The sequence below is a fragment of the Mytilus californianus genome, unplaced genomic scaffold, assembly GCF_021869535.1.
Source record: "Mytilus californianus isolate M0D057914Y unplaced genomic scaffold, xbMytCali1.0.p SCAF_8, whole genome shotgun sequence".
NCBI lineage: Eukaryota > Metazoa > Mollusca > Bivalvia > Mytilida > Mytilidae > Mytilus > Mytilus californianus.
The window spans coordinates 49,718,680-49,743,462 of NW_026262734.1; the positions used below are offsets into that span (position 1 = coordinate 49,718,680).

Below are 24,783 nucleotides of genomic sequence, written 5' to 3' on the forward strand. Positions count from 1 at the left end.
GCTTAATAAGATACAAATAATATCGACTGTTTAACGAAAGTGTTATCTTATAAATCTGTTATGCACGTCACATTGGCTTCACTTGGTATATCTACTGATGCGGAGTAATCTAAGGTAACAGGTGGCACTGTTCATTACCAACGAGACAACATCGTTTGTGTTCCACCTTTGTTTATTTTGTAATATTTTGATGTCTATGAGTATTTAAATATCATTCGGAAACACGTGGTAAGTTCTTTTAAATTTTCGCCTTTTTTTCTTTGATTTTTCACTGTATCGTCTTTGAATTTCATAAGTTTGGTTGAGCGTTGGAAATATAAGTTTATAGATTTTACCTAGTAATGATATGTGTATTTATCAAAATGATCGGATAATAATATTTTCTCCGTTGTAAATATTAGATGCATGATTTCCACCATGAATATAATAGCTTTTTTTAAACAAGATAAATCGAAAGAAAAAAGTGACACAATATGAACGGGGTTGTCTCAATTCAATTTTTAAATTTATATATTGCATAAGTGCACTTTTATGTTTGACATTAAGTCATTTAAATGGTGTCTCATACTATCAATGTTTGTCTAAATTTTCCTTTGAAAAAAATTTCGACCCTTTTTACGGTGATATCCATTAAATGAATAACATCACCAGGATTATTATTACAACCCCCTCCCCCCAAAAAATACAATCATGCTTAAAATTCCAACACCAAGGCCCAACCTCGTGTTTATCACTAAAACGTGTACTAAGCGACATTCATTCAAATTTTCATATTATTCAAAATGAATATAAAAACTCAAATTTAAGAAAAAAATATATAATGTGATATATTTCCATGTTCTATGCAAATCATAGGAATAAACACTAATTACGTTATTGTTATATTAGTGATAAAATAATGTTGGGCCATGGTGTTAGAATTTTTATGGAGGAAAGGAATTATTATAGCAATAGGATGAGTTGAAATGTTAATTGTTTTGTCGATTGAAGTTTAGTATGTACATGAAACAGGATGATAACTTCATTCCATACCAGAGACCCTTTTAGTAAACTCACAAAAAGAAATCAATACTTTTCATTTCAGTCTGTTATTACGAAAGCATGCATTTTGTTTTAAATTTTAGCGTAACAATTTTCGGTTTAACGGATTCGATAGAGGAATAATAAAATTATGATTCCTATTTAAATCAATGAAGATTAACCATTCACATTTCAAATTATTTTTTTTTCAAAATCTCCTCCATATTGGGTTGTTTGCCTTAGAAGTATTTTATTTGATTAACCTTATCAGGAATTATTTGAATCATACAATTGATACGATATTCCCGGGCTTGTATTTCCTATCATGATTTCATTGATAGAGGATTGCTGCTCACAAGGAAGCTATTAAACCAAGAGTTCCAAATGGTGAAGTTGAAATCATCCCTTCGTAAATTTTACGGACGCCATCACGAGTTGGTTGACCGTTATGGAATAACCGTTTCACAGATGATATCGGATATGCTCCTTATGTCGTAACTACAATACCCTTCCCTTTTCACGAAGGTGACCTACCGAATTAGACTATTTACCGGATTTGTAATAACATAAGCAACACGACGGGTGCCACATGTGGAGCAGGATCTGCTTACCCTTCCGGAGCACCTGAGATCACCCCCAGTTTTTGGTGGGGTTCGTGTTGCTTAGTCCTTAGTTTTCTTATGTTGTGTCATCTGTACTATTATTTGTCTATTTGTCTTTTTATTTTTGGCCATGGCGTTGTCAGTTTGTTTTCGATCTATGAGTTTGACTGCCCCTCTGGTATCTTTCGTCCCTCTTTTGGAAGACCAAAATAAGGTAAAATATTGGAAAAAATTTTGCGCATATACCCAAAACGAAATTTACGCCTTTTTAGATTGTCCCTTCGGTGTCTTCTGTCTCCAATGGAACCTATTATTTAATAGTAATCCAACGAAATATTAACATTATTTTTCTTCTCGCATATTTAATTCCCGTGAACGAAATCTTGCATGCATAGTAAAAGGCGCTCACATTATCGAGCTACTGGTCTCTCTGGTATTAAGGATTCATATCGGGAAAACACCTTCACAAATAAGGCAATTTTAAACATTTTCTTTTACAAGTGTTTGTCTTTGTCTTTGCCCTTGTCTTTGTGTTTTGTGTTACACTACATAAAAAAATAAAGATTAGGCACAACAAACCCCTTTAATACTGGCGGTTATCTCCGGTGCCCCGGACGGGTAAACAAATCCTATTTTACTGGTGGCAGCCTTGATATTTCTCATGGTAAGTATAAATTCGGTGATGTCTCATTTAATGATCGAGGAAAAGATGACAGAATCGAGGGTACGACAATGGAACATTATCCCTGGTATTCTGTGAAATCTAGATGGTTCTGTTGACCAACAATGGATGTGTATTCCTGTTAAAAGTAAAGTTTTCAATTGCACATTATTGGACGAACATGAAATCTTATATAAAAAGAAAGTCTTCTGATTGTGTTATTCATGTCTGGATTTGGCTTCAAATTAGGTTAAACTTTATAATTTTTTGTTTGTTCATATTGTAATTTTCGCCTACAAAACTCCACTTGGCTTCAATAAATAGAAAGTATATTTTAGCATGATAAAGAGAATGTCTAGCCTATTCTTTGTTTTCTTTAATTTCTGCAATTTAAAGTATACCAAATATATATTATGTTCATGATAATTGTGAACCGTAATTATTTTACATTATGGTCACTCTAAATGCAATTGACAACGAATCCGTAACCACCGGTTAGTTTAAGTGTTTATGTATTGAACTAAAAATCAAAATAAGGCTTATACCAATAAAAAATATGACTACTAGTTAGATTTTATTTTATGAAGCAATTCCTTAATACGTGTTTATAAGATCCACGAGGGAAACCACTTCAGAAAATATTTAACACATAATAGATGAATTATGACAGAATCACTCCATGTAAAAGTATTGCAATATGGACGCTTTATTATTAGCAAGATTATTTTCACATCGGAAAACAATTACATCTAGTGGTTTCGATCCCAAGGAAAGTAATAAATCCATAAGATCGTAATTACTTACGTAACGATAGAGATTTTGTAAACGTTTTGAGCAGGAAAAACTGAAAATAATTTACACTAACTATAAGAAAAGTCTGTAATTATAGGGAATACCGTACCGTGTAGATAATGTTTTCCTGTCCTTTAGGTCTTTTGTGAATAGAAATGTTTTTAATTATAAAAAAAAAAAGACAATTAAACGTTTCCAGGAAATACATTACTTAATTTTATAAAAAAATTTCAAAACAAAACAAAAATTTTCATATGTTTCCAATAAAATCTCAGTTATTGTTTAAAAAACTATTAATAAAATTAATCCTGAAATTTTAAACAGTTTTGCATGATAGTTTTTTCATTTGTCGAAAAATTATCGTAAATTAAGAATATCACCAGAAATTTCTCTGTGCTATAGAAAGCGAGATGACTATTAAATGTTCTTATTGTCGGTGATTATTATAAGGCTTTTATTTATCGATTGATAATATTTAGATATAAGTTAATGTTTTCCTGATGCAAATACAATATGATTTATTAAATAATATCGCTGACGACAACAAATGCTACCATAGTATTGTATTTGAATATCAAGACTAACATATTACTGAACTGCATGTTATTAACTTTATCGCTTTCAGAAAGCATAATCCATGAGTAAAGGGATTTAATTGTTTGTTTTTGGTTAGTGTTAATGTCATTCTCTGCATATGGTTAGATAAAAAATACAAATTTTAGCATATGTTGAATTTAAATGTGACTAATTTACGAAAGCGCGCGCAAAAAAAAAAAAAAATGAAATAGCGTCGTTATAAAAAGAAACTGTTTTTGTTTTCAATCTTTGAATTAACATAATTTTTTCGAATGACATTTATAAAATGTAACATTTTGACATAATACAACACATAAACTCAAGAAAAAGATATATTTTGGGCTCGAGCATCACTGAAGAGACATTTATTGTCGAAATGAGCGTCTGGTGCATTAAAAACGATACCGTTTATGTTATACTGCTTTTGAACTGTCAAGTGCTGAATAATTCACGTCTTTTGTATCAGGAAAAGCTTATACTGCCGAAGCATCAAGCCTTGCTCTATGTTCACGCGTTTCTCTCGGTCGGGTTTTCATCCTGGTTTATCTATTTAAAATGTATTACTGTGACTCGATTATACGTGTTTCTCCCCACCAATTGCAATTCATTAAAACCTCTGACGCATTTGCAATATTTTTTTTATCATATCAAACCGTTCCACTGGTCAGAACTTTCAACCAACTGCTGTAGAAAAACAACAGTCAAGTCATCACAGTGAAAAGTGATAAAATAAAGCACACCTACAATTCTTGAAGACTTCAATTACACTTTATGGCTGCAGCAATATCGAAGTGTTGCTTAAAATTTCGATGCATATATCTGTTGAACTGTGTTATTGAAAGGTGAGGAGGTAATTATCTAATTGCTATAAAAACCTTTTAAAGCATCTTCTATATTCATGAGAATCAGATAAAACATGTAATATTAAGTCAAATACATGTGGAAGTACAATACGTTGTTATAAGTTTCCTTGGGGAGATAATCTAAATCATCTATCACCCTTTTTAAAAAAATATATTTTAGACTGTCTCGTCTACCTTTAACACTTCATGAAAACATATTACAGCTAAAAGTATGGTTCACTGAGTATTTTATATTTTATTTTAAAGATAGCTTTGAATCATGTATAGAAATACAATATTTTAGATGAAATAATTCTTAAATTGGACATTTTTGAGTAATTCAACAATCATTACCTTACCTTTGAAATGACGCATTATAATAAATATGTAACTTAAGGCAAAACTTTCTTTGTAGCCATGTAGTTGAATTCAAATCTTGTAGGAGTGCAAGTATGCTTTATTTTATCACTTTGAAATGTGAAGCCTTTACTGTAGTTCTCCACAGGACATGGTTAACATTTCTGACTAGTTGAACAGCTTTGTTAGATAAAACAAAGTACAACTTGGTCAGAATTTTGAATGAAATGCAATAGGTGAAGAGAAACACTTACAATTAATTCACTGTAACTCGTTTCGAACATCGTTTTACTACCATTTCCTCTTATTCAATATGTAAATTGTTTTTCCGTTGTGCTCTTAGTATGTTAATGAATCATTCTGAGGATCGTCTTAGTCATTTCATTTCTAAAATGCGCATATACTTTGTAAAATAGTTTTTTTCTCTATACGGTTTCGTACTTTCCCCCCTTTTTTATTTTAGGTTTGTTTAACGTTTTAAGTTTATTTCAATACAGTATCTGTATTTTCCTGTAAGGTGTCAAACATGGATAGAAAGCACATCATTGTTATATATTGGTGAAATTGGGATAATGAGGTGGATTTGATTATTTTTTAGGTCCTCTCTTAACATAAAGCTACTCAATTCAGTACCTATACATCATTGACTTTCCAATGTTTTTAGTATGAGCACTCCTGAAGTAGGGTTAAAGTGCTTCAAACGCACCCACACTTTAATTGATATTTTCATTTTCCAGTAACGGGTCAATACCAATGTTGGTGAACTGTTAGTCCAAAAAAGTATCACCAGCGCCGTATTCAGTGCTTCGGTACTAACATGATTCATAACAAACCTTTCTTAAAATGTTTGTGATCTAAATTAGAAATTACGAAGAAAATAAGGTTCGAACTCCCTCAGGCAAAGCTGACCTTAGTTGGATTTTGCTATTCTATTTAGGCCACCAATGATGATTAGGCTCCTCAAGTATTAAACAAACTCATAAAAATACCAGGCTTATAATTTTGTACACTAGACGCGCGATTCGTTTACAAAGGATTCATCAGTGACACTCGAACAAAAAACGTTAGAAGGCCATATAAAGTATTCATTCATTCTTGACTTTCAAAATATGGCTTTAACATTCCTGAAAGATAATCCAATACAAGTGCGTTAATGTAAAGGTCAAATCAAGTACGAAGTTGTGGAACATTGAAGATCCAAAATTCTAAATGATACAGCTTAGGTAATCAATTCTTAATATTTTGAACAATTCAAAGTTTTTGTAAACATATATTTAATGCATAATCCATATCAGTAATATTTCATATCAACAGTGAAGTGTTGACTATTGGGCTGGTGCTAATCCGGCAGCAAACCTCCACCAGTAGTGACATCATTCCAGTGGTTGTAAAAACAAATCAGCAAAGATATAAGGCTCAAAGTTTTGTACGCAAGACGAGAGTTTTTAATTTTCTACAAAAGACTCATCATTGACGCTCGAATCAATAACGTTACAAGACAAAATTAAATGAAAACAACACTTTATACTTTCGTGTGACGCGCTTTGTAGATTTACCTTCATCAGGGAATGGTCAAACCGAAAAGTTGTAAACCTAGGATGTTTATAGACCTGAAAACGTGGCAAACTATATAATTAAATGGGAAATAAAATTTGATTTCGTTAAATCAACCTGTTGAGTAAAACATTTGAAGCAAGACTAATAAATAAGTAGACATTGTGTCTGGTTTAGATTAATATTAAAATTGAATTGCTCAGACGCGTGGTTTTGATTCATCCTGGGTTGTTGAATATTCGACATTTAGCGTTCCTGATTAAGTAAACCCAGAAAAGCGCTTCTGACGCATGGAATTTATAAAGTGTTGTTTTCAATTTTTGCAGCACTGGGTTCATATCGTTGCTGCAGTGGATTATCAGTCCCCGAAGATATCAGCAGCTCAGTACTCAATACTTCGATACTGACATTATTTATAACAAGCCTTTCTAAAATTGTCAGTTTATAAATTTATAGATTATTAAGGAACTAAGTTTCAACTCTCTCAGGCAAAGTTTATGGATTTGGTTATTATCTTTGTGTTCTGTTTGGTCATATAGATCTTCAACTGTTTCGGTCCTTATACATTAGTTTCACTTTTGTTAAAAATTTTTGTTTGGATTTACCTTCATCAGGAACGCTCAAATATTCGACTTTGAGCGTTCCTGATGAAGGTAAATCCAAAAAAGCGCTTCTGACGCATGCAATCTATAGCGCGTTGTTTTCAATTTTTTTTTAACAAAAACGAAATTCAAAAACGTAAATTAAAAAAACTGTATTCCACGAACAAGATCATTGACAGATGAACATTTACTAAAATATCAGAGGAAAAAATATTTTTACATTTGTAATGAACAATTTCAAAACAAAGATTAAATTAAAAGTCTTGTCTGCATTACACATAACAAAATACTTAAAATTTATATTTCCTCCTTTTTCAAACTATTTACGTATCTCAATTCAAAGTTTGGCTGAATCCGCCATCATTATCTGATGACCATATTATCATATGTTGTTATTAATCTCAAGAAAAAACGAATCTAAACTTTGTCCAATTTCATTTTTATGAATATACACAATCTTAGTCCTCCCTTCATTTGGATTTCATGCAATTGTTTGTTGTTTTTTAAATTAATATATTTATATTTGATTTACGAGTTCTGAGTATCGGTTAGCTACTGTTGCCTGTTACGTATTCGTACTATATTACTGTTTTTCTTATTTCCTATTTTGTTATTCATACTGTATAACAGGAAATTTTTCGCAGTTTGAATTTTTCCATTTTGAGGAAATATTCTTTCGTACAAAAACATATCTTTGTAGATCTCATTTCACTTGTATTTTCACATGAAGATTACATCCCGGAGAACATAAAACAAAGCTAATAATACCACACAACAAACTTAAGGTTTACAGTTATGTTTATAATTGTGCTTAAATACAAATAAAGTTTTGACAGTAGCAAAACTGAGCTTTAGTAAGTTCGAATCAAACATTTACTGCTTCATGCGGTTTTATATATGCTGGTCAGATACTGCTGGAAAAGGCAGCCTGGATAAGGGTGAACATTTCACATTTCGCATTTGATAGTTTCATTCTCAGTCCTTACTAAAGGTAATTGAAATATCATTGATTCCCATTAAATTCAAGAGCAGCCTTCAGCAGAAATCAATAATTGGTAAGAATTTAAAAAGAAATCAAACATATAAAATCAGTATCTTTAACATTCTATGAAACCCGTCATGTATAAACTGAACTCAATAGATACACACTTATAACAAAATCATATTACGAGCAATTATTTGTATTCAATAATCTCTTTTCACATTCTAATGAGAAACAGCATATGTTCAGGAAACATTTCACTAACGATATTGAATGTTTTCGTATTTCTTTTGGTATGTTAACAATATAACTTCTATTTTCGTATACAAAAACTGCTCTGCATCTATATTTTGTTTGTTTATCAATGTTGTATTGAGGTAGAAATGTTAAAGTACAGAAATATATGTTTTGTGTTACATTATATAGTCGTCATAGGTTTAAATAAATAAAAGGCAGGAGAAGAATCTAAGGGGCAATAAAAGATACAAGTCGTATAAAAATAAACATGACCAAAGCAAACACGCCGAGAATACAAATAACATTCCACAAAACATTAAACAGGAAACTAAAGGCTGAGCGACACGAAACCCACCAAAAACATAGATGAACTAAGGTGCTGCGGACATGTCATAAGTTCCTTCTCCAAAAGCTATAATAACATTTTTGACTGTAATTAATTATAGATCACGCATACCATGTTAGACCTGCCACAAACTGTAACTATATTGTACAGTAAAGGTGCAGTGTTCTTAACTTTTCATGATATAGTTTACTTATTTTCATCTATCCCATAAGTGTTGTTCTTATGCATTATCCGAATAAAATACTTGCGTTCAAAAACCTTGAAAGAATATCCGTTTCAATACGTAATACCATGCGTATACTGTGCTAATATCAGGCTTTCGACTAAATTCAGCGTAAAATACATTTTCATCACAAAGAAACTACAAAATTGCGGAAATTCTTTTTAATATAAAAATGTTACGCACAGATTTAAGTCAATAATAAAACTAATTCTATTCGTAAAATTTCTTACTAAGGAACGTAAATGATCGTCAATTAGTTACTTTTTCTTATCATCTGTGAAATTACATTTATGCTTTAATTATTAATATATTGACTTCAGCATGTAACATATGTCTTTTTAGTGTGTTTACTAAAGATGCAGACATGACGATGCACAGAGAAAAGATTCAAATATTTCACCTGTGATGTCAATACTGCATTCGTCCAACAGGGTAAATATCATATTGATAGATATAGCTAATTGGCCTTGATTTATTTTCATCCAAAGGGTATAAATCAGACATATGTTACAATCTACGCGAACTCGGATTTTAAAAGTTTGTATATTATACTTTTAGCAGTTTTTCGTATTTCCAAAAATTTATTGATAAGCAGTACATACTACTTTTGAGGCCAACATTGATTTAATTTTGCAACACTTACTTATTTTTCATAAATCAATGGATATCTGTAACCAAACTGATTTAATTTGTATCTGAAAGACAAATTTTATTATAAATAGAAATGTAGTGCCATTATTGTATACATTGATTTTGATTAATACTCAAAATGTGCCATTACAGTTTTGAGCTATCTTTATGCATTTTTAACTCGTAAGATCACAAATGAAAATTTAACATTAAAGATTAATAAACTTTTTCTTTGCGTGAAATAATGTATTCGGAAATTGGCCATACTTTTTCTACTAACTTTACGCATTAAATTAGAAAAGGTCTACTTAACAGATAAAAATATGATATTTTTCAAACAGTTACTCTGACCAAGGATACATATAAGTGAAACAACATTTATAAAATGTGGAGAAAGGTATTGAAAGATTTTTGTTGGCAGCGCACAAGAGAAAGTCGAATAAAAGAAACATATTTTCCTAAAAAAAAGATGGAAAAAAGACAATCACGACATAAAAAAATGTGGAACATTGTAGCGCTACCACAATGCTTCAAATTGCAATTTGAGTATAATTATATATTTTTTTAGTAAATGATATAGCTAAAATTGTGTGTAATTTCATGAGACATATACCAACATCAAAGAATATACTGGACGTCTGATGATTAGTATTAGGGCATCAATTTATTATGTAGTAGTAATGTTTTCTTGTTTACATATATTGATAGTTATATGATTTTTTTCCAATTGGCATTAAAATGTCATGTGGTATGCATTATCTTGAAGGAATAACGGATAAAAACTATATCCAAACAGTGATTGTAAAATATATATATTGACCGCCACATGTACCTAGTATTGACCCCTGAGAAAATAAAAAAATCAATACAAGACGTATGCTTATGACAAAACCTGCATCTAATATGCACAGACCATTTTCCAAATCCTAAAGCAGTTTAGTTTTTTAATCAATCTAAACCATGTGAAGCAAAAATTAAATTACAATTACAAAAAAAAAAAAAAAAAAAAAAAAAAATAAAAAAAAAAAAAAAAAATCCCGGAAATATTTTATTTACATTTCTTTGAAACGCAAGCTACAAAAAAATAAATATCAACATACCATAACCAGAAAATATATCTTAGATCTGATCAAGGTTTTTTTGTCATTCCTTAGTTGTTGTTTTTTTTATCACGGAATTAATTATTAATTTTTTTAGACTTTTGATTTTTATGTGTCCTTTTTATAGCAAAATTGTTTAGAAAAGAAACTCAAGATATTTCTGTGTTTGATTGGTATTTGTTATGAGAAGGATTGATGTTTGCATTTATAATTTTATAAATATGAGATCAAGTAGGATGGTAATGTATCAATGTGACAGCATTTAACATTTAATTCTGGTTTATACCGGTTTTTCTCAAATACGTACAGTATACAGGCTTACTTAACAGTGCACACATCTATAAAACTTAATCTGCCTTTCCAATCGATTTGATTTATGTGCATGTTTGTTTATGAATATACCTTTTATTCTTAATGTCATTCTGTGTTAATGTTTGAATTACCAGACTTGACGACGTTAGAATACTGAAATGAATAAAAATATCCTCTGCAGTTTCCGAAGGAAGACAGTAGGAACTTGTGGTAAAAACAAATCCATCTGTTTTCTGGTAATTCTAGTTTTTAATCCAACAATTTTATTCATAGCAAGTTGTCATTCAGATCGATTGAATGGTATAATTTGCCATGAAAATTTCTGTTGAAAAGAAAATTAATACACAATTATCATAATTATATGGTAAACCGATTACACTGTGCACTCAAATCTATACGTTGATAATATAACTGTCCTTGTCGGAATTGATCATGCGCTTACCTATACATTTTCATACATGTTTGACATAAAAGATACATTTGAAAAAAGCCCATAAAGCAGTAGACAAACAGGCGGTATACGGAAATTGATATCCAAAGGACACCTGCAACAATTAGCATGATAAAGGAAACTTGTGAAATATGTCAATAAAACTGCTTATCGACATACAATTCTGTGTAGTGTTTTGTTATTGTCTTTTCGTCGGTTTTCTTATTGCCCATGATATTGTTTGTTTCTGTTGAACTTTTTCGGGGTCTTTCATTGGCGACATTACGGCACTGATATTTCTCATTGTTGAAGGCCGTATGGTGGTCCCTAATTAGTTGTCTCATTTGCAATCATGCGAAATCTCTTTATTTTCATCTTGATAAAACAGAGCAAAAACAAATTCAGAATAAAATCTTTTGAAAATTTACTGTTTTTGAAAACTGGTTTTCCCGATTGATTTGTACATGTATATATCAAATGTCAACAGTAAGCTAACTATGTATAGTACATGTATTGTATGGCGCGTAAAAAAAAGAAATGGACACATTCAATCCATTAAGCTGATTGGTATATTTATTGTTAGATATAATTAAGTTTACCTTATAAACTTGACTGTAATATTTACCACTTTTGACTTAAAGTTCTAAAAATTTTTGTTGATTTGGCTTTCAAAATTTGTGGATAAGAGTTACCTGATTTTGTACAAAGGCCGATCAAAGATATCACCTACTTGTAAACCAATTTTGACCTGGAAGGGTCAATTATATCTGAACATCTCTTTAAAAAATTGAACAATAAAACTTTAGGTCAAGTTCAGTCTTTCAGTCGATCTTCAGACTTATCTTATGGTAAACTTAGTACTGTTTAGATAATTCTCTTGCAGACAATTAAGACCTGTCCAGTATATGTTGAGACTTTTCAGTAGTTGTGATTTATCTGTACACAAAAACAACATATTAAAATGTCATGAAAAGATACTGAAAAATCCTAAATTGACTCTGTCTGAGCAGTACTGAATATACGACAAGAAAATTCCTGAAAATTAACTTAAACTCTTAACAAGACTTAACGTGTTTAGTTTCAGATTTTTCAGATGATTTTCAGTTCAAGATGACCGTTTAAGACTAACATCTTTTACTAGTGAAAAATTTTAATGAGTGCTAAATAAAAAAAAACATTTAGACATTCTTATTGTGTACTTCCTACCATGACTGTAACAAGTATTTAGTCAATTTTTTAGTAGAAGTCCACAATTTTATTATCTCGCCTTGACGGAGTCAAATAGCGAGACATAGGTATGCTGTTTCTGGCGGCGGCGGCGTCAACAATGTATTAGTTTGTGACTAGGTCTTGTTTAAGGTGAACCACTAATGGTTGGTCAATGATATTTGGTATGCAGTTGTATTAGCACTGGCACATCTCATTTCCATGGAGATTATTTGGCCCTGTCCTCTCAGTCATGTTCTATTGACTTTGAAACGTTTGCTTAGTTTACATGTATTAGTTTGTGATTAGGTCAGTTTATGGGGAACCACTAGTGGTAAGTCAATGATATTTGGTATGCAGTTGTATAAGCATTGGCATATCTCATTTCCATAGAGATTATTTGGCTCCGCCCCCTCAGTCATGGTCTATTGACTTTAAAACTTTTGCTTAGTTTACATGTATTAGCTTGTGATTAGGTCAGTTCAAGGGGAACTACTAGTGGTAAGTCAGTGATATTTGGTATGCAGTTGTATAAGCATTGGCATATCTCATTTCCATGGAGAATAATTGGTCCCGCCCCCTCAGTCATGATCTATTAACTTTGAAACTTTTGCTTAGTTTACATGTATTAGTTTGTGATTAGATCAGTTTAAGGTGAACCGCTAATGTTAAGTCAATTATATTTGGTATGCAAATTTATTGGCATATGCAAGTCTCGTTTCCATGGAGATTATATAGCCCCCACCCCCTCATCATGATTCATTGACTTTGAAACTTTTACGTAGTTTACAAGTCAATGTTTGTGTTTAGGTTTGTTGAAAGGGAACGACTTATGATAAGTCTATGGTATTTGGTATGCAGTTGTATTAGCATTGGCACATCTCATTTCCATTGAGATTATTTTGCCATGTACTTTCAGTCATGGTTCATTGACTTTGAATATTTGCATAGCTCACATGTTAAATTATTGCTATTTTAATTTCAACATTTGCATTATCAAAAGTACAAAAAGGTAAGACATATCTCTGTGTTAACAGTTTATTCATATTAACATAATTTGAAATAGTGCCACAAAACAGATTACCACCATATGACTCGTTCTTGATTTGTTTAGTCAGATATTAATAATTTCAAATCACCGGCTGATTTTTACTATTGAGAGAAAAGTGACTTTAAGGTTAATATACAGATGTTTTTCCAAATTGCTAAAATTGACATTTTGCATAATCGTAATCCATTATGAAAACTGTGTTAAAATCTGGAAGTATTGTTTAAAAAAAACTCATCAAGGATACCAGGTTTATCAATTTGTTATGTCAGACGCGCGTTTCGTCTACATAAGATACATCAATGGTACTCGAAAGGAAGGCCATCCAAAATGAAGCTGAAGAGCACTTAAACCAAACAAAATGCAAAGTTGTTTCATATACGGCTTATGTATGCCTAGGTCAAATATTTCTTCAATAAAAAAGGTGAAACGTTAAAAACAAAAACAACAGAAATTAATTAACTAATTTTATTATAAGTTATTATAAACAAGTTTTCGTTTGGTCAATATTGTATATGATGTGAAAAGAAGGTATACGTGTATATGGAAGTATGATGATTATGTGTCCCCAGCAAAGAAGACAATTTTTTCAAAACTGTGGCAGTTTGTATGTGTTGAAGTGACATCTAAATGATGTATGCAAAAGGTTTAATCAAATTTAAAAATCAAACCCAATTCAAAGAGAAATTATCTGGTGCAAATAAAAAATCAGTATTTACAGGTCTAAAATAAATTGGTGTAACCGAGTGGTCTTAGTGCATCTATTGTGACCACTAGCCTCTTAACAATGAGATTTTGTTTGTTCGAACCCCTTTTTGAGGAAGACGAGTTTGAAAAAATTTTCTTGTCTGAGGTCGGTGGTTGTTGTCATCTCCGGGCACTCCAACTTTCTCCACTAATTACAACTGGTCTCATTAAAACAATCAAGAGTGCTTAAAGTGGCCCTTAACACCAACAATCTATCAAACTACTTTATTCTTGATTTAGGTGTTACCAAACACCTGGACTAAAATTGATTTGGCTGGTTTTATTTTCATAAAATTTTGACAAAATATTGACTTTGACCCTTTGACAAAAATATAAAAATATCAAAACCTTGAACCACACACTTTATCGGAAAATTTTCATTGGATATATAGCAGTTTGACAAACACTAATTTCGATAATTGAGAAGCTTAATATTTCCTTAACAATAGAACGTGATTAAAACGTTTAGCTGATTTTTACAGAGTTATTCCTTGTAGTGGTATGTATGGCAGAATTTCATGTCGCATATAAAACAATTTGAAAAAGGAAAAATTAAATAAATGAATGTTCAAACATTGAAATTCACACAACTACCGATTTCTGCCATTTTGTGAAATAAGTTTGAATTTTAATGCATAAAGCACTTTTACTTTATAAAACAATCGCTCATCATAGTATGGTTACATCGGACGATATCGTTTAAAAGTACAAACAAAGTGCTGAAAATAAAACATATATTTAAAAAGCATTACAAAGAGATATATTCCTTGGCAGAAATCTCTAATCTCAGTGGCTTCTATAACTTTTGATATGATCAAGAAATTCCTATACATGTTGTTTTCAAAATTGAAATTGATAATGACGTCATATCATGTGATCAACTGTACAGTAAAACGGAGGTAAAGTAGGACTATATGTGACAACATATTCAAATTCCTTTTTTAAAAGTGCACAAAACATTAGTTAAAAACTAGATAAATGGAAAATTAAGTGCATGCATATATGCATAGGTACATCGACCTGACTACTAAAGCTTCTAATGGATAAAAAGTGTTACTAAAGCAATTTGCAAAAAATGCAGGAAGTGTCACGATCAAATGTCCAATCATGTGTAGGAAATAACTTACTGATGAAAGGTTGGCGATCATTTCCCTCGTTAATATTAAGGCGAGAAAATTTGTCTCAGTGTTATGATCAAAGAAAGATCTAAATACCAAATTAAGCAAATTAGCTTTACATGTTATGTAACTTCAAAAAATACATTAGGTGTGTAAAGACAATGTAAATAGTGCATTCACAGTATATTGGAGAAATGCATTTTTGCAATAAAGATCAAACCCGCGAGTTGTTTGTATATTAGTTTTAAAACTCACGACGAAGGTTGATTTGAAGAAAACTAGCGCACAAATGCAGTTATAACGTGTGACTTTTCCAGTTACAAGGTCATGAATTGAAAGAGATTGGACATTTCCAGTACCTGATGACCACTCATATAATTAAAGGATAAAGTATTCAGTTAGTAGTAAGTGAACTAGATATGGTTGTCAATATTGTTTGAAAATTTTTAAAGTTCTATAAATGATAGTATTCTAAAATTGATAATACGAATTACTATTTTGTGAAGCGCAGTTAGAAAAAGAAGTACATCGTAGTACTACGCAGCAATATAAAAACATTTTTCCTTGATCTTGTTGATAAATATATCATTGCCAAGTTTTAGAAAAGGGAAAGCAATCAAAAAGCCACATAAAGTCTCTTTTGTCATAGCTGATTGCAACATTGTAGGGAGAACAGCAAAAACAGTATAGAGATGATTTTCCTTATTACGAAAGGTTGTAGACAGTCTGTATCATTTAAGAAATTAAATGTCTGAATTAAATTTTTGTAAGTTATTATCTACCATTCACGTTATCTGTTCTGAACTATGTTTATGAAATTCAACGAACTATCATTTTTAGATTTTATCATTCATCATTCTAAGAGTTATTTATGTTTGAATAAGTGTAGTTAAACTGTTTATTCTTAAGATAAATCTTATCCATCTAAACAGGCAACAACTAATCCTAAAAAAATGTGTTTTCTACACATGGTAAGGACAGATGATCGCAAGACAGTTTGTCTGTGCGCAAAGTACTCGAAGGAAAATTTGTATCACTTATATGCCTCAGTAATCAAAATTGATTGACTGATTGATTGATTGATTATTTAATTGGTGCTAAATGCAACGTTCAACACTTTTGGCTTTTTCGTTGGGTCAGTGTTTGTTGGTGGAGAAGGCCGCTGTACCCAAATTATAAATAATCACTAAAATTTTCAGGAATTATGCATAATCACTACACAAAATGTCAGGGATTATATATACTAACTGGAAAGAAGAGACAGTGATTACAAGTTAATCATTTATTCTAAAAAATCATATTCCAACATCTTAAGAAACATATACAATACTATGAATTTAAGATTTTTCGTTAGATACAAATTTTGGTAGATTTCGTGGGTACAGGTGAACCACGAATATAAATATTTAACGAAAGACACATTTTCTATAGGCTTATATGCAGATTTTGGCTAAACCACGAAATTAAATATCCACGAAATTCAAGTTAAAGTCAATCCACGAAAATTGGTAACCATGAAAATGGATGAATCCACAGTGTATTAAAATCTTAAGCCCTATATTTGAATACAAATTATTTATATTTACAAACTGCATTGTACATTTTGATTACATCTACTACATCAACTATTGAACATTTTCTCTGCTTTTGGTTGTATTTTTTTTGCAACAACATTCACTTGAAAAGCTTGTCCTTCTTATATTGAATCTGATTTCACCGCACGTTGAAAAGAAGTAAAAGTGTTCATTAAAAACATCTGAAGGTGTTAAAAAGTAAATCAGCCATCTCTAATTGGTTCATTGTATATGATCTGATCATAATTTCATGTTTTGTAGACAAGCATTATCCTATTCAGTCCTTTCATGAACAATGGACATGATATTTTTTGGGGTCTCCCTTTTTGTAGCGTGGTCAGCATGCTAAATCGGTATCAAAACATCACAGCTAAAGTTCACCTCCTCCAAATGTGTGTTTAATCTGTCATGCTTGTGATCTCTGTTTGCTGTACTTTACTTAAGTTCCTTTACTTTGCTAAGTTTGAATTCCTTGTTTATTGGAACATTGACAACTTCAAAAGGATGTCCAAAGCCTTCATCGCCATTTGTGTTACAACAATTACATGTACTGCGCATTTACATTCAGAACATAAATGTGCATTTTACTTTTTGTTTGGCCAACAATACCATTTACAGTTATCCCTTTCGTTGAGAATATGATGTTATTAATTTCACTTTTAAATACTTTTTTGTTGATGAGTGAATGTGGTTCAATTTAGGTAAATATCAAATCTTTGGAAAAAGTAGTCACTTTAGATCTGATAAATGGACACGGAATTATTCATTTGCCTATATTTGATATTTTTTCATAAAACAATATTTTTTTATTATTGATAATGATTCCTAAAATCATATCGGGGATTTGTAAAATAAATTTTTAAATTTCAAGTGATAATGTTAAATCACTGGTCATTTCCGGGGATTATATATAATCACTTACGATTTTGGTGATTATGCAAAATCCTTGAAAAATCATGGATTCTACATAATACCTGATTACACAAATTCACTGTAACATATACATTTCTTAAGTTCTGAAGTAAAGAAAATATATCTCGAAAATTCCCTTGTTTCTTAGAGAGATTATTGGGTCTTAGGATATTGTTAAGATGTATTACATTTAATGCCGTCTCCTAAATTATAAGATTCGGGAACATATGGGGTACTGTGTACCTAGTTATGTAGTTTTGGGGCCCTTTATAGCTTGCTGTTCGGTGTGAGCCAAGGCTCCGTGTTGAAAGCCGTACTTTGACCTATAATTGTTTACTTTTTTGTACTTGGATAGAGAGTTGTCTCATTGGCACTCATACCACATCTTCTTATTTATATATACATAACGAATAACCAGTCATGCCGTTGATAACCATGATATGTTTGAAGCCTTTGCTAATGTTGTGTTTCTTTCAACGAACAATGACTGACCTCTGAGTTATTTTTGACTTCAAGTGTCAATAAATTGAATTTCAAAACCATATGTAGTTTACTAACAATAGGATTCATATTTAGATCGTTTCTTAACATTATATTGTCATGCATTTGATTGATTGATTGATTTGTTGATAAATTGTTACTTGCTTCCAGAACGAGAACAAATTTAATAGTAATGCAATAGGTAGGCTTTGCAATTTTGGTCGACCGCGACAAGAAAACGAAGGTATGTTGGATAGGGGCAGATATTTCGTCTTGCAACATATCACCTACCGAACCCTCAGACAGTTGTTGCAAGGATTCTTATACATTGAGAGAGGGAGCGTGGTACTCGCCCTAAACGACGCACCGATGTACCGTACAGTAAGTTATAAAAGGTCCTGGATAATTAGAATGTGAAATAATACAAGAGAGAAAATTAACAACAAGATTTTAGCTTATTACGCCAGACGGCAACCAACGACAACCACTGAAATACAGGCTCCTGGCTTGGAAAAGGCACAAAGAGAATGTGACGCGGTTTGAACCCTTTCTTTCTAATTTATGACAATTTGTGTACCACCACAGCATAAGACCGAACTGTAAAAATCAGCTTGAAATCGGTAGCAGACACAAACTAACAAAAAACACAAAACACAGATCTAACAGAAATTGCAGTTTCTGAGAACAACTGCAAAACCCCTTTTTCAACTAATAAATGGAACATGCTCTCTCAGACTTGATATAAACTAGTACACAGCAAACAGTTAAATGTGTAAGGCAAATGATTCAAAAAAGTTATTTTAGAGAGCGATCAAGTCAAAATTTTGGTAGTCAGATATATTAAAATTAAGGGGGAATTGTTTACAAAAATTGTAAACTTGTACAAAAACCATAAGCCATTTATGATGAATAAAAGTAGATGTGGGGTATAAGCCTCTGAGACAGTAACGAAACGGCACTACACACATCTAGATATCTACTTGCCACTGAAACAGTAACCAAACGGCACTACACATATCTAGATATCTACTTGCCACTGAGACAGTAACCAAACGGCACTACACACATCTAGATATCTACTTGCCACTGAGACAGTAACCAAACGGCACTACACACATCTAGGTATCTACTTGCCACTGAGACAGTAACCAAACGGCACTACACACATCTAGATATCTACTTGCCACTGAGACAGTAACCAAACGGCACTACACACATCTAGATATCTACTTGCCACTGAGACAGTAACCAAACGGCACTACACAACTTTAGATATCTACTTGCCACTGAGACAGTAACCAAACGGCACTACACACATCTAGATACCTTCTTGCCACTGTGACAGTAACCAAACGGCACTACACACATCTAGATATCTACTTGCCACTGAGACAGTAACCAAACGGCACTACATACATCTAGATATCTTCTTGCCACTGACACAGTAACCAAACGGCACTACACACATCTAGATACCTACTTGCCACTGAGACAGTAACCAAACGGCACTACACACATCTAGATATCTACTTGCCACTCAGACAGTAACCAAACGGCACTACACACATCTAGATATCTACTTACCACTGTGACAGTAACCAAACGGCACTTCACACATCTAGATACCTACTTGCCACTGAGACAGTAACCAAACGGCACTACACACATCTAGGTATCTACTTGCCACTGAGACAGTAACCAAACGGTACTTCACACATCTAGATATTTACTTGCCACTGAGACAGTAACCAAACGGCATTTCACACATCTAGATATCTACTTGCCGCTGAGACAGTAACCAAACGGCACTACACACATCTAGATATCTACTTGCCGCTGAGACAGTAACCAAACGGCACTACACACATCTAGATACCTACTTGCCACTCTGACAGTAACCAAACGGCACTACACACATCTAGATATCTACTTGCCACTCTGACAGTAACCAAACGGCACTACACACATCTAGATATCTACTTGCCACTGAGACAGTTACCAAACGGCACTACACATATCTAGATATCTACTTGCCACTGAGACAGTAACCAGACGGCACTACACACATCTAGATATCTACTTGCCACTGAGACAGTAACCAGACGGCACTATACATATCTAGATATCTACTTTTAATAGACAAGTGCCAATTTCGTTGTTCATGCCTTAATTGTCCTAGTGTCTTAGAAAGATAAAACAAATTTAATAGAGGCTATAAGATATCTAAGATCTGCAATCCATGACAAATAACCTCATGGATAATATATATATCCAAAACAATCAGTCACGAAGTTCTTGACGTGGGGTATGTGCATGCAATTCATTGTTTTCAGGCGAAGTTGAAACATTAATTATAGTACCTTTTATATTATTTTAAAACTGCATTATTGCAATTACAATGCGCCATTTAAAATCTTGTCCGTACCAAAAAGGAATAACTACTGGACGGATATGGTATTCTAGAGCCAATTAGAATAAACGTATTTGTTTTTTTATCAAAATATCTTTGTTACTGTAATAATATTTAAGAAGTGTATATTACACGAAAGTGAATGTATACTTATTGAAAGATATATTGATTATTAAATGCAAATTAATGACCAGTGTCAAATGTTAAGGTTATGGTGTCGACAAATAATCGGTATAAGTATTTCAATCGACGCATTACACATATACCTGTTCTGGTAGACTGGTGATGTGAAAGCATTCCATAATAATTTGATACTTAGAAAAGAAAAGGAAACATGGATAGTAATGTTAAACTTGTAAACTTTAGTTTTTCTTTTCTATCCACAGATGTAGAAATGGAGCATCATAGACGACATTTGAACTTTGAAAAAATAAAACTCAATGTCAGAGGAAGGCGTTTTGAGGTAATTTCGTCAACGTTGAGAAATATTCCTAACACTCGACTGTCGTCTCTTGATAAGAACTCTAAATTCTATGACGTGGCAAGAGATGAGTATTTCTTTGACAGAGACCCGGATGTGTTCAATTCTATTATTAATTTATATGTAATGGGAAAATTACACATTCCTAAAAATGTATGTGGAGCGGTCATGAAAGAGGAAATGACGTATTGGAAAATTCCTCATCAGAAAGTTTCCGAATGTTGTTTGCGAACTTTTTATCAAGTTGAAGAAGACCAAGGGATGATAGAAGAGATAAAGCGAGCATATGAATATACAGAGACTTTACAAACTGAGACTAGTTGGAAAATCAAAGCATGGTTGATGTTTGATCAGCCCGGGTCATCAATACATGCTAAGGTATAATATTTCATATTACCCTACGTTTGACTGTATACTATATAATTTTTCGACGGGTACATACTCTAGGTAGCACGGTAGTATTTACAATGTATCTGAACACTGTGATTGGACAAAAACTACAGTATCTACTAAAAATACTTTCCCAAGCGAGGGATGAATCAGATGTAGAAAAATATGAAATAATATTGCATGAAGGTGAAAACCAATTTTTTAGAATTTATTCTAATTTTGTAATCACTGCGTGATAAAAGACCTAAAAGCACTAGTGACCTTAGGTTTATAAAGATAGCAGAAAAAGTAAACAGTCGTCATACATTTTCAAATTCATTTCTGAATATAACAATGAAAGTACTTCAGTTAACTATATTATATATAGATATTTGGACAGTTTTAGAAAATGGTGAAAATTCTAAAAAGGCTATCATTATCCCTATGGGCCAGGAAATACTACCGTGCCACCTCTAAGGGTAGGACATTCTTGTACTCGGTCAAGTAAGAGTACATAACAGAAGGAAAATCAAGCTTAAAATCGGTGCAATTTTGTCGTGTATAGAAAAGATAATTTCTAAAAACTTGAAATATCAACTTTGTTTAGTCAGATACAAATATAAAAATATATATATTATATTAATTTCACTTGTTTTAGGGAGATATGAAGATTTGTTCTCACTAGAAAATGCAAACTTCCCCGGGACATTGGTCGAGGGAAATATGAATTTTAGAGGGTGAGCAAATCTTCAAATCTCCCTTAATCACGGGAAATGAATATTTTATTCCCCTTTACTTTTTTTTTTTACTTCCTGAACATCAAACATTGATAAAGATACAATTTAATTATATCAAATTGCTTTTATAACAATTAAAACACGACATAAACAGTACCGATCTAAGGTAGTTATTTATTCTATGACATTTTTTTTCTTTTTTGGTTTTACGACTGATAATGACTATATTATCGGATATTTGAAAACGTTCACAACGTTGTATTCACCAACCGCGGGTAACGTCGCACTAGGTTCACAGATGTTCACAGAGGAATATGAAGTTTTGTTCACTGTTTCGTGGAATAGTCCCAACCAATCAAAAATCAATGATTTCGCTACCAATATTTACATACACTGGAACAGTATTATTCAAAATTTTGTTTAAATACTATAGGTTTATTTTCTAACGGGTCATCAATATATCATATATTTATTGACATTTATAAACAAAAAACACACAATGAGATATTCGATCATGTCTTTGTGGTTTTTTGGGGGTTTCCTTTTGCTGTTACTATATACAAAACCGTTACGTTTAAATGGGGGGAGCGGTTGAGCAAATTGCAAGAAGTACAAACCAAGTTATAGCATGAAAAAGGGGGTACCTATTTTGTGTAATGATAATGAAATCCTCCTTCAGTTTCATTCCAGATTCTTGAAACTTCACAAATGATGAACACACATATTGAAGTTTTGCACCTACTTTTATGTACTTGTTTCAAAATCTGTAGGTTTGCGAAGGCCTCTATTTTCTTTGAGAGTTGATTGAAACTGATTCCGCACATGACTGAAAAAAAAAACAAAAACAACTTTTTGATAATTGACATAATAAAATTTTTATAACATGCAGTTTTTCTTCAGGTATGGCATGGGTTTTACATGATAGTTCTTATAATGAGTGCTGTTGTGTATTGTTTGTGGACCACGCCTTCATTGAGGACGACATTATACCTCTCTGCTGTAACACCAGAGGATTATCCTTTCATCAAAAGTGGCGCTAGCTTAAAATTAAAACAATTGATCTTAATGGATCCTATACCGACATTATTTGCACTCGAAATTTTCTGCCTACTTGTATTTACAATAGAATGGACCCTTCATTTTTCATTTTGTCCTCAAAAGGTGAATTTCCTAAAAAGACCACTTAATCTTATAAATGGTCTCTTAGTAGTTTGCATGTGGATATCATTTGGTCTGGAGTTTGCTAAGGGACACCTTGCCGCTAATTCGTCTACAAGGGAACTGTATTTCGTATGTAAAGCGGTAAACATGATCCGATTGGTTCTTTTTCTGCGGTTAGAGAGGCAGATAAGTACATTACGGGTATTAATAATGACGATAAAAGGAAGTATCAAGGAGCTGTGTTTACTATTGATATCTTTTGGAATGGCAACCATGATTTTCTCTACACTCATATACTATGCAGAAATTCATGCTAACGATGGATTTGACAGTATTCAAATTTGCATGTGGTGGTCTGTAATCACCATGACAACGGTTGGATACGGTGACTATGTTCCATCAACAACGATCGGATATCTAGTAGGTGTCGTCTGCGCTGTATGTGGATTGTTGCTATTAGCAATGCCAATTGCAATCATTGCATCGAATTTCTCGGAATATTATTCTCATCAGAAAAATCGTGATAGGTACATTACTGCAATCAAATCAGAAATAAATAATAGTCAAATGAATGGTAGTGGAACATCAGTGAAATCCAATAAAACCATTCCCATAAACCACTAGCTGCACGTGATCAATTAAACAATTTCCGTGAACCTCTAGCTGCACGTGATCAATAAAACCATTCCCGTCAACCACTAGCTGCATGTGATCAAAATATTTTATATGCATTCCTTCATTAAATCATTTTGTCACAAAAGTCATGTGCTTTTTGAGCAGTTTTACATTTTGAAAAAGGTATAATATCCATGTAAGTATAAACCATTTCCTGAAAAATGGCGTGAACAGATATAATTAATGATGTTGGGTAGCTTCTGATAGAAATATGTGTTTTGAACTAATGTATTAAAATTGTTTTGGATATGTAGTTTTGCAAAATACCAGTCGCGAGACAATGAAAACTCTCATATATCTGTTTTATTACACAGAAATTGTTTCTGCATTTTACATAAATTATATTGTCTACAATGTATGACCTGACATGGTTGTTAACTTTGTAATCGGCAGTGTCAACCGCGGCACAGAAGTTAAGTTGGGAATATCCATCGACATTTTTGAAGACCAAAAAAACACACGTCAAAAATACACCGGCTATCAATCAACCAAAAGTCAGCATTCTTAGATAAAAACATTAACCCTAAGGTGTGATTATAGTATTGATAATCCGGTTTCCAAGATAGTGTGTGTAAACAGCGATATGATACCAAGAGGGA

General features: G+C 32.2%; 1 protein-coding gene across 1 annotated transcript; it reads left to right on the forward strand.

Annotated features, from left to right (window-relative positions):
- Nucleotides 1–133: 133 nt before the first annotated feature.
- Nucleotides 134–24,517, forward strand: LOC127712140 (potassium voltage-gated channel subfamily C member 3-like). The gene is made up of 4 exons (XM_052218405.1): nt 134–228; nt 9,137–9,226; nt 21,148–21,620; nt 23,249–24,517. The coding sequence occupies exons 3-4, from the start codon at nt 21,156–21,158 to the stop codon at nt 24,131–24,133; spliced, it is 1,350 nt and encodes a 449-aa protein (XP_052074365.1). The 5' UTR covers nt 134–228; nt 9,137–9,226; nt 21,148–21,155; the 3' UTR covers nt 24,134–24,517.
- Nucleotides 24,518–24,783: the final 266 nt, after the last annotated feature.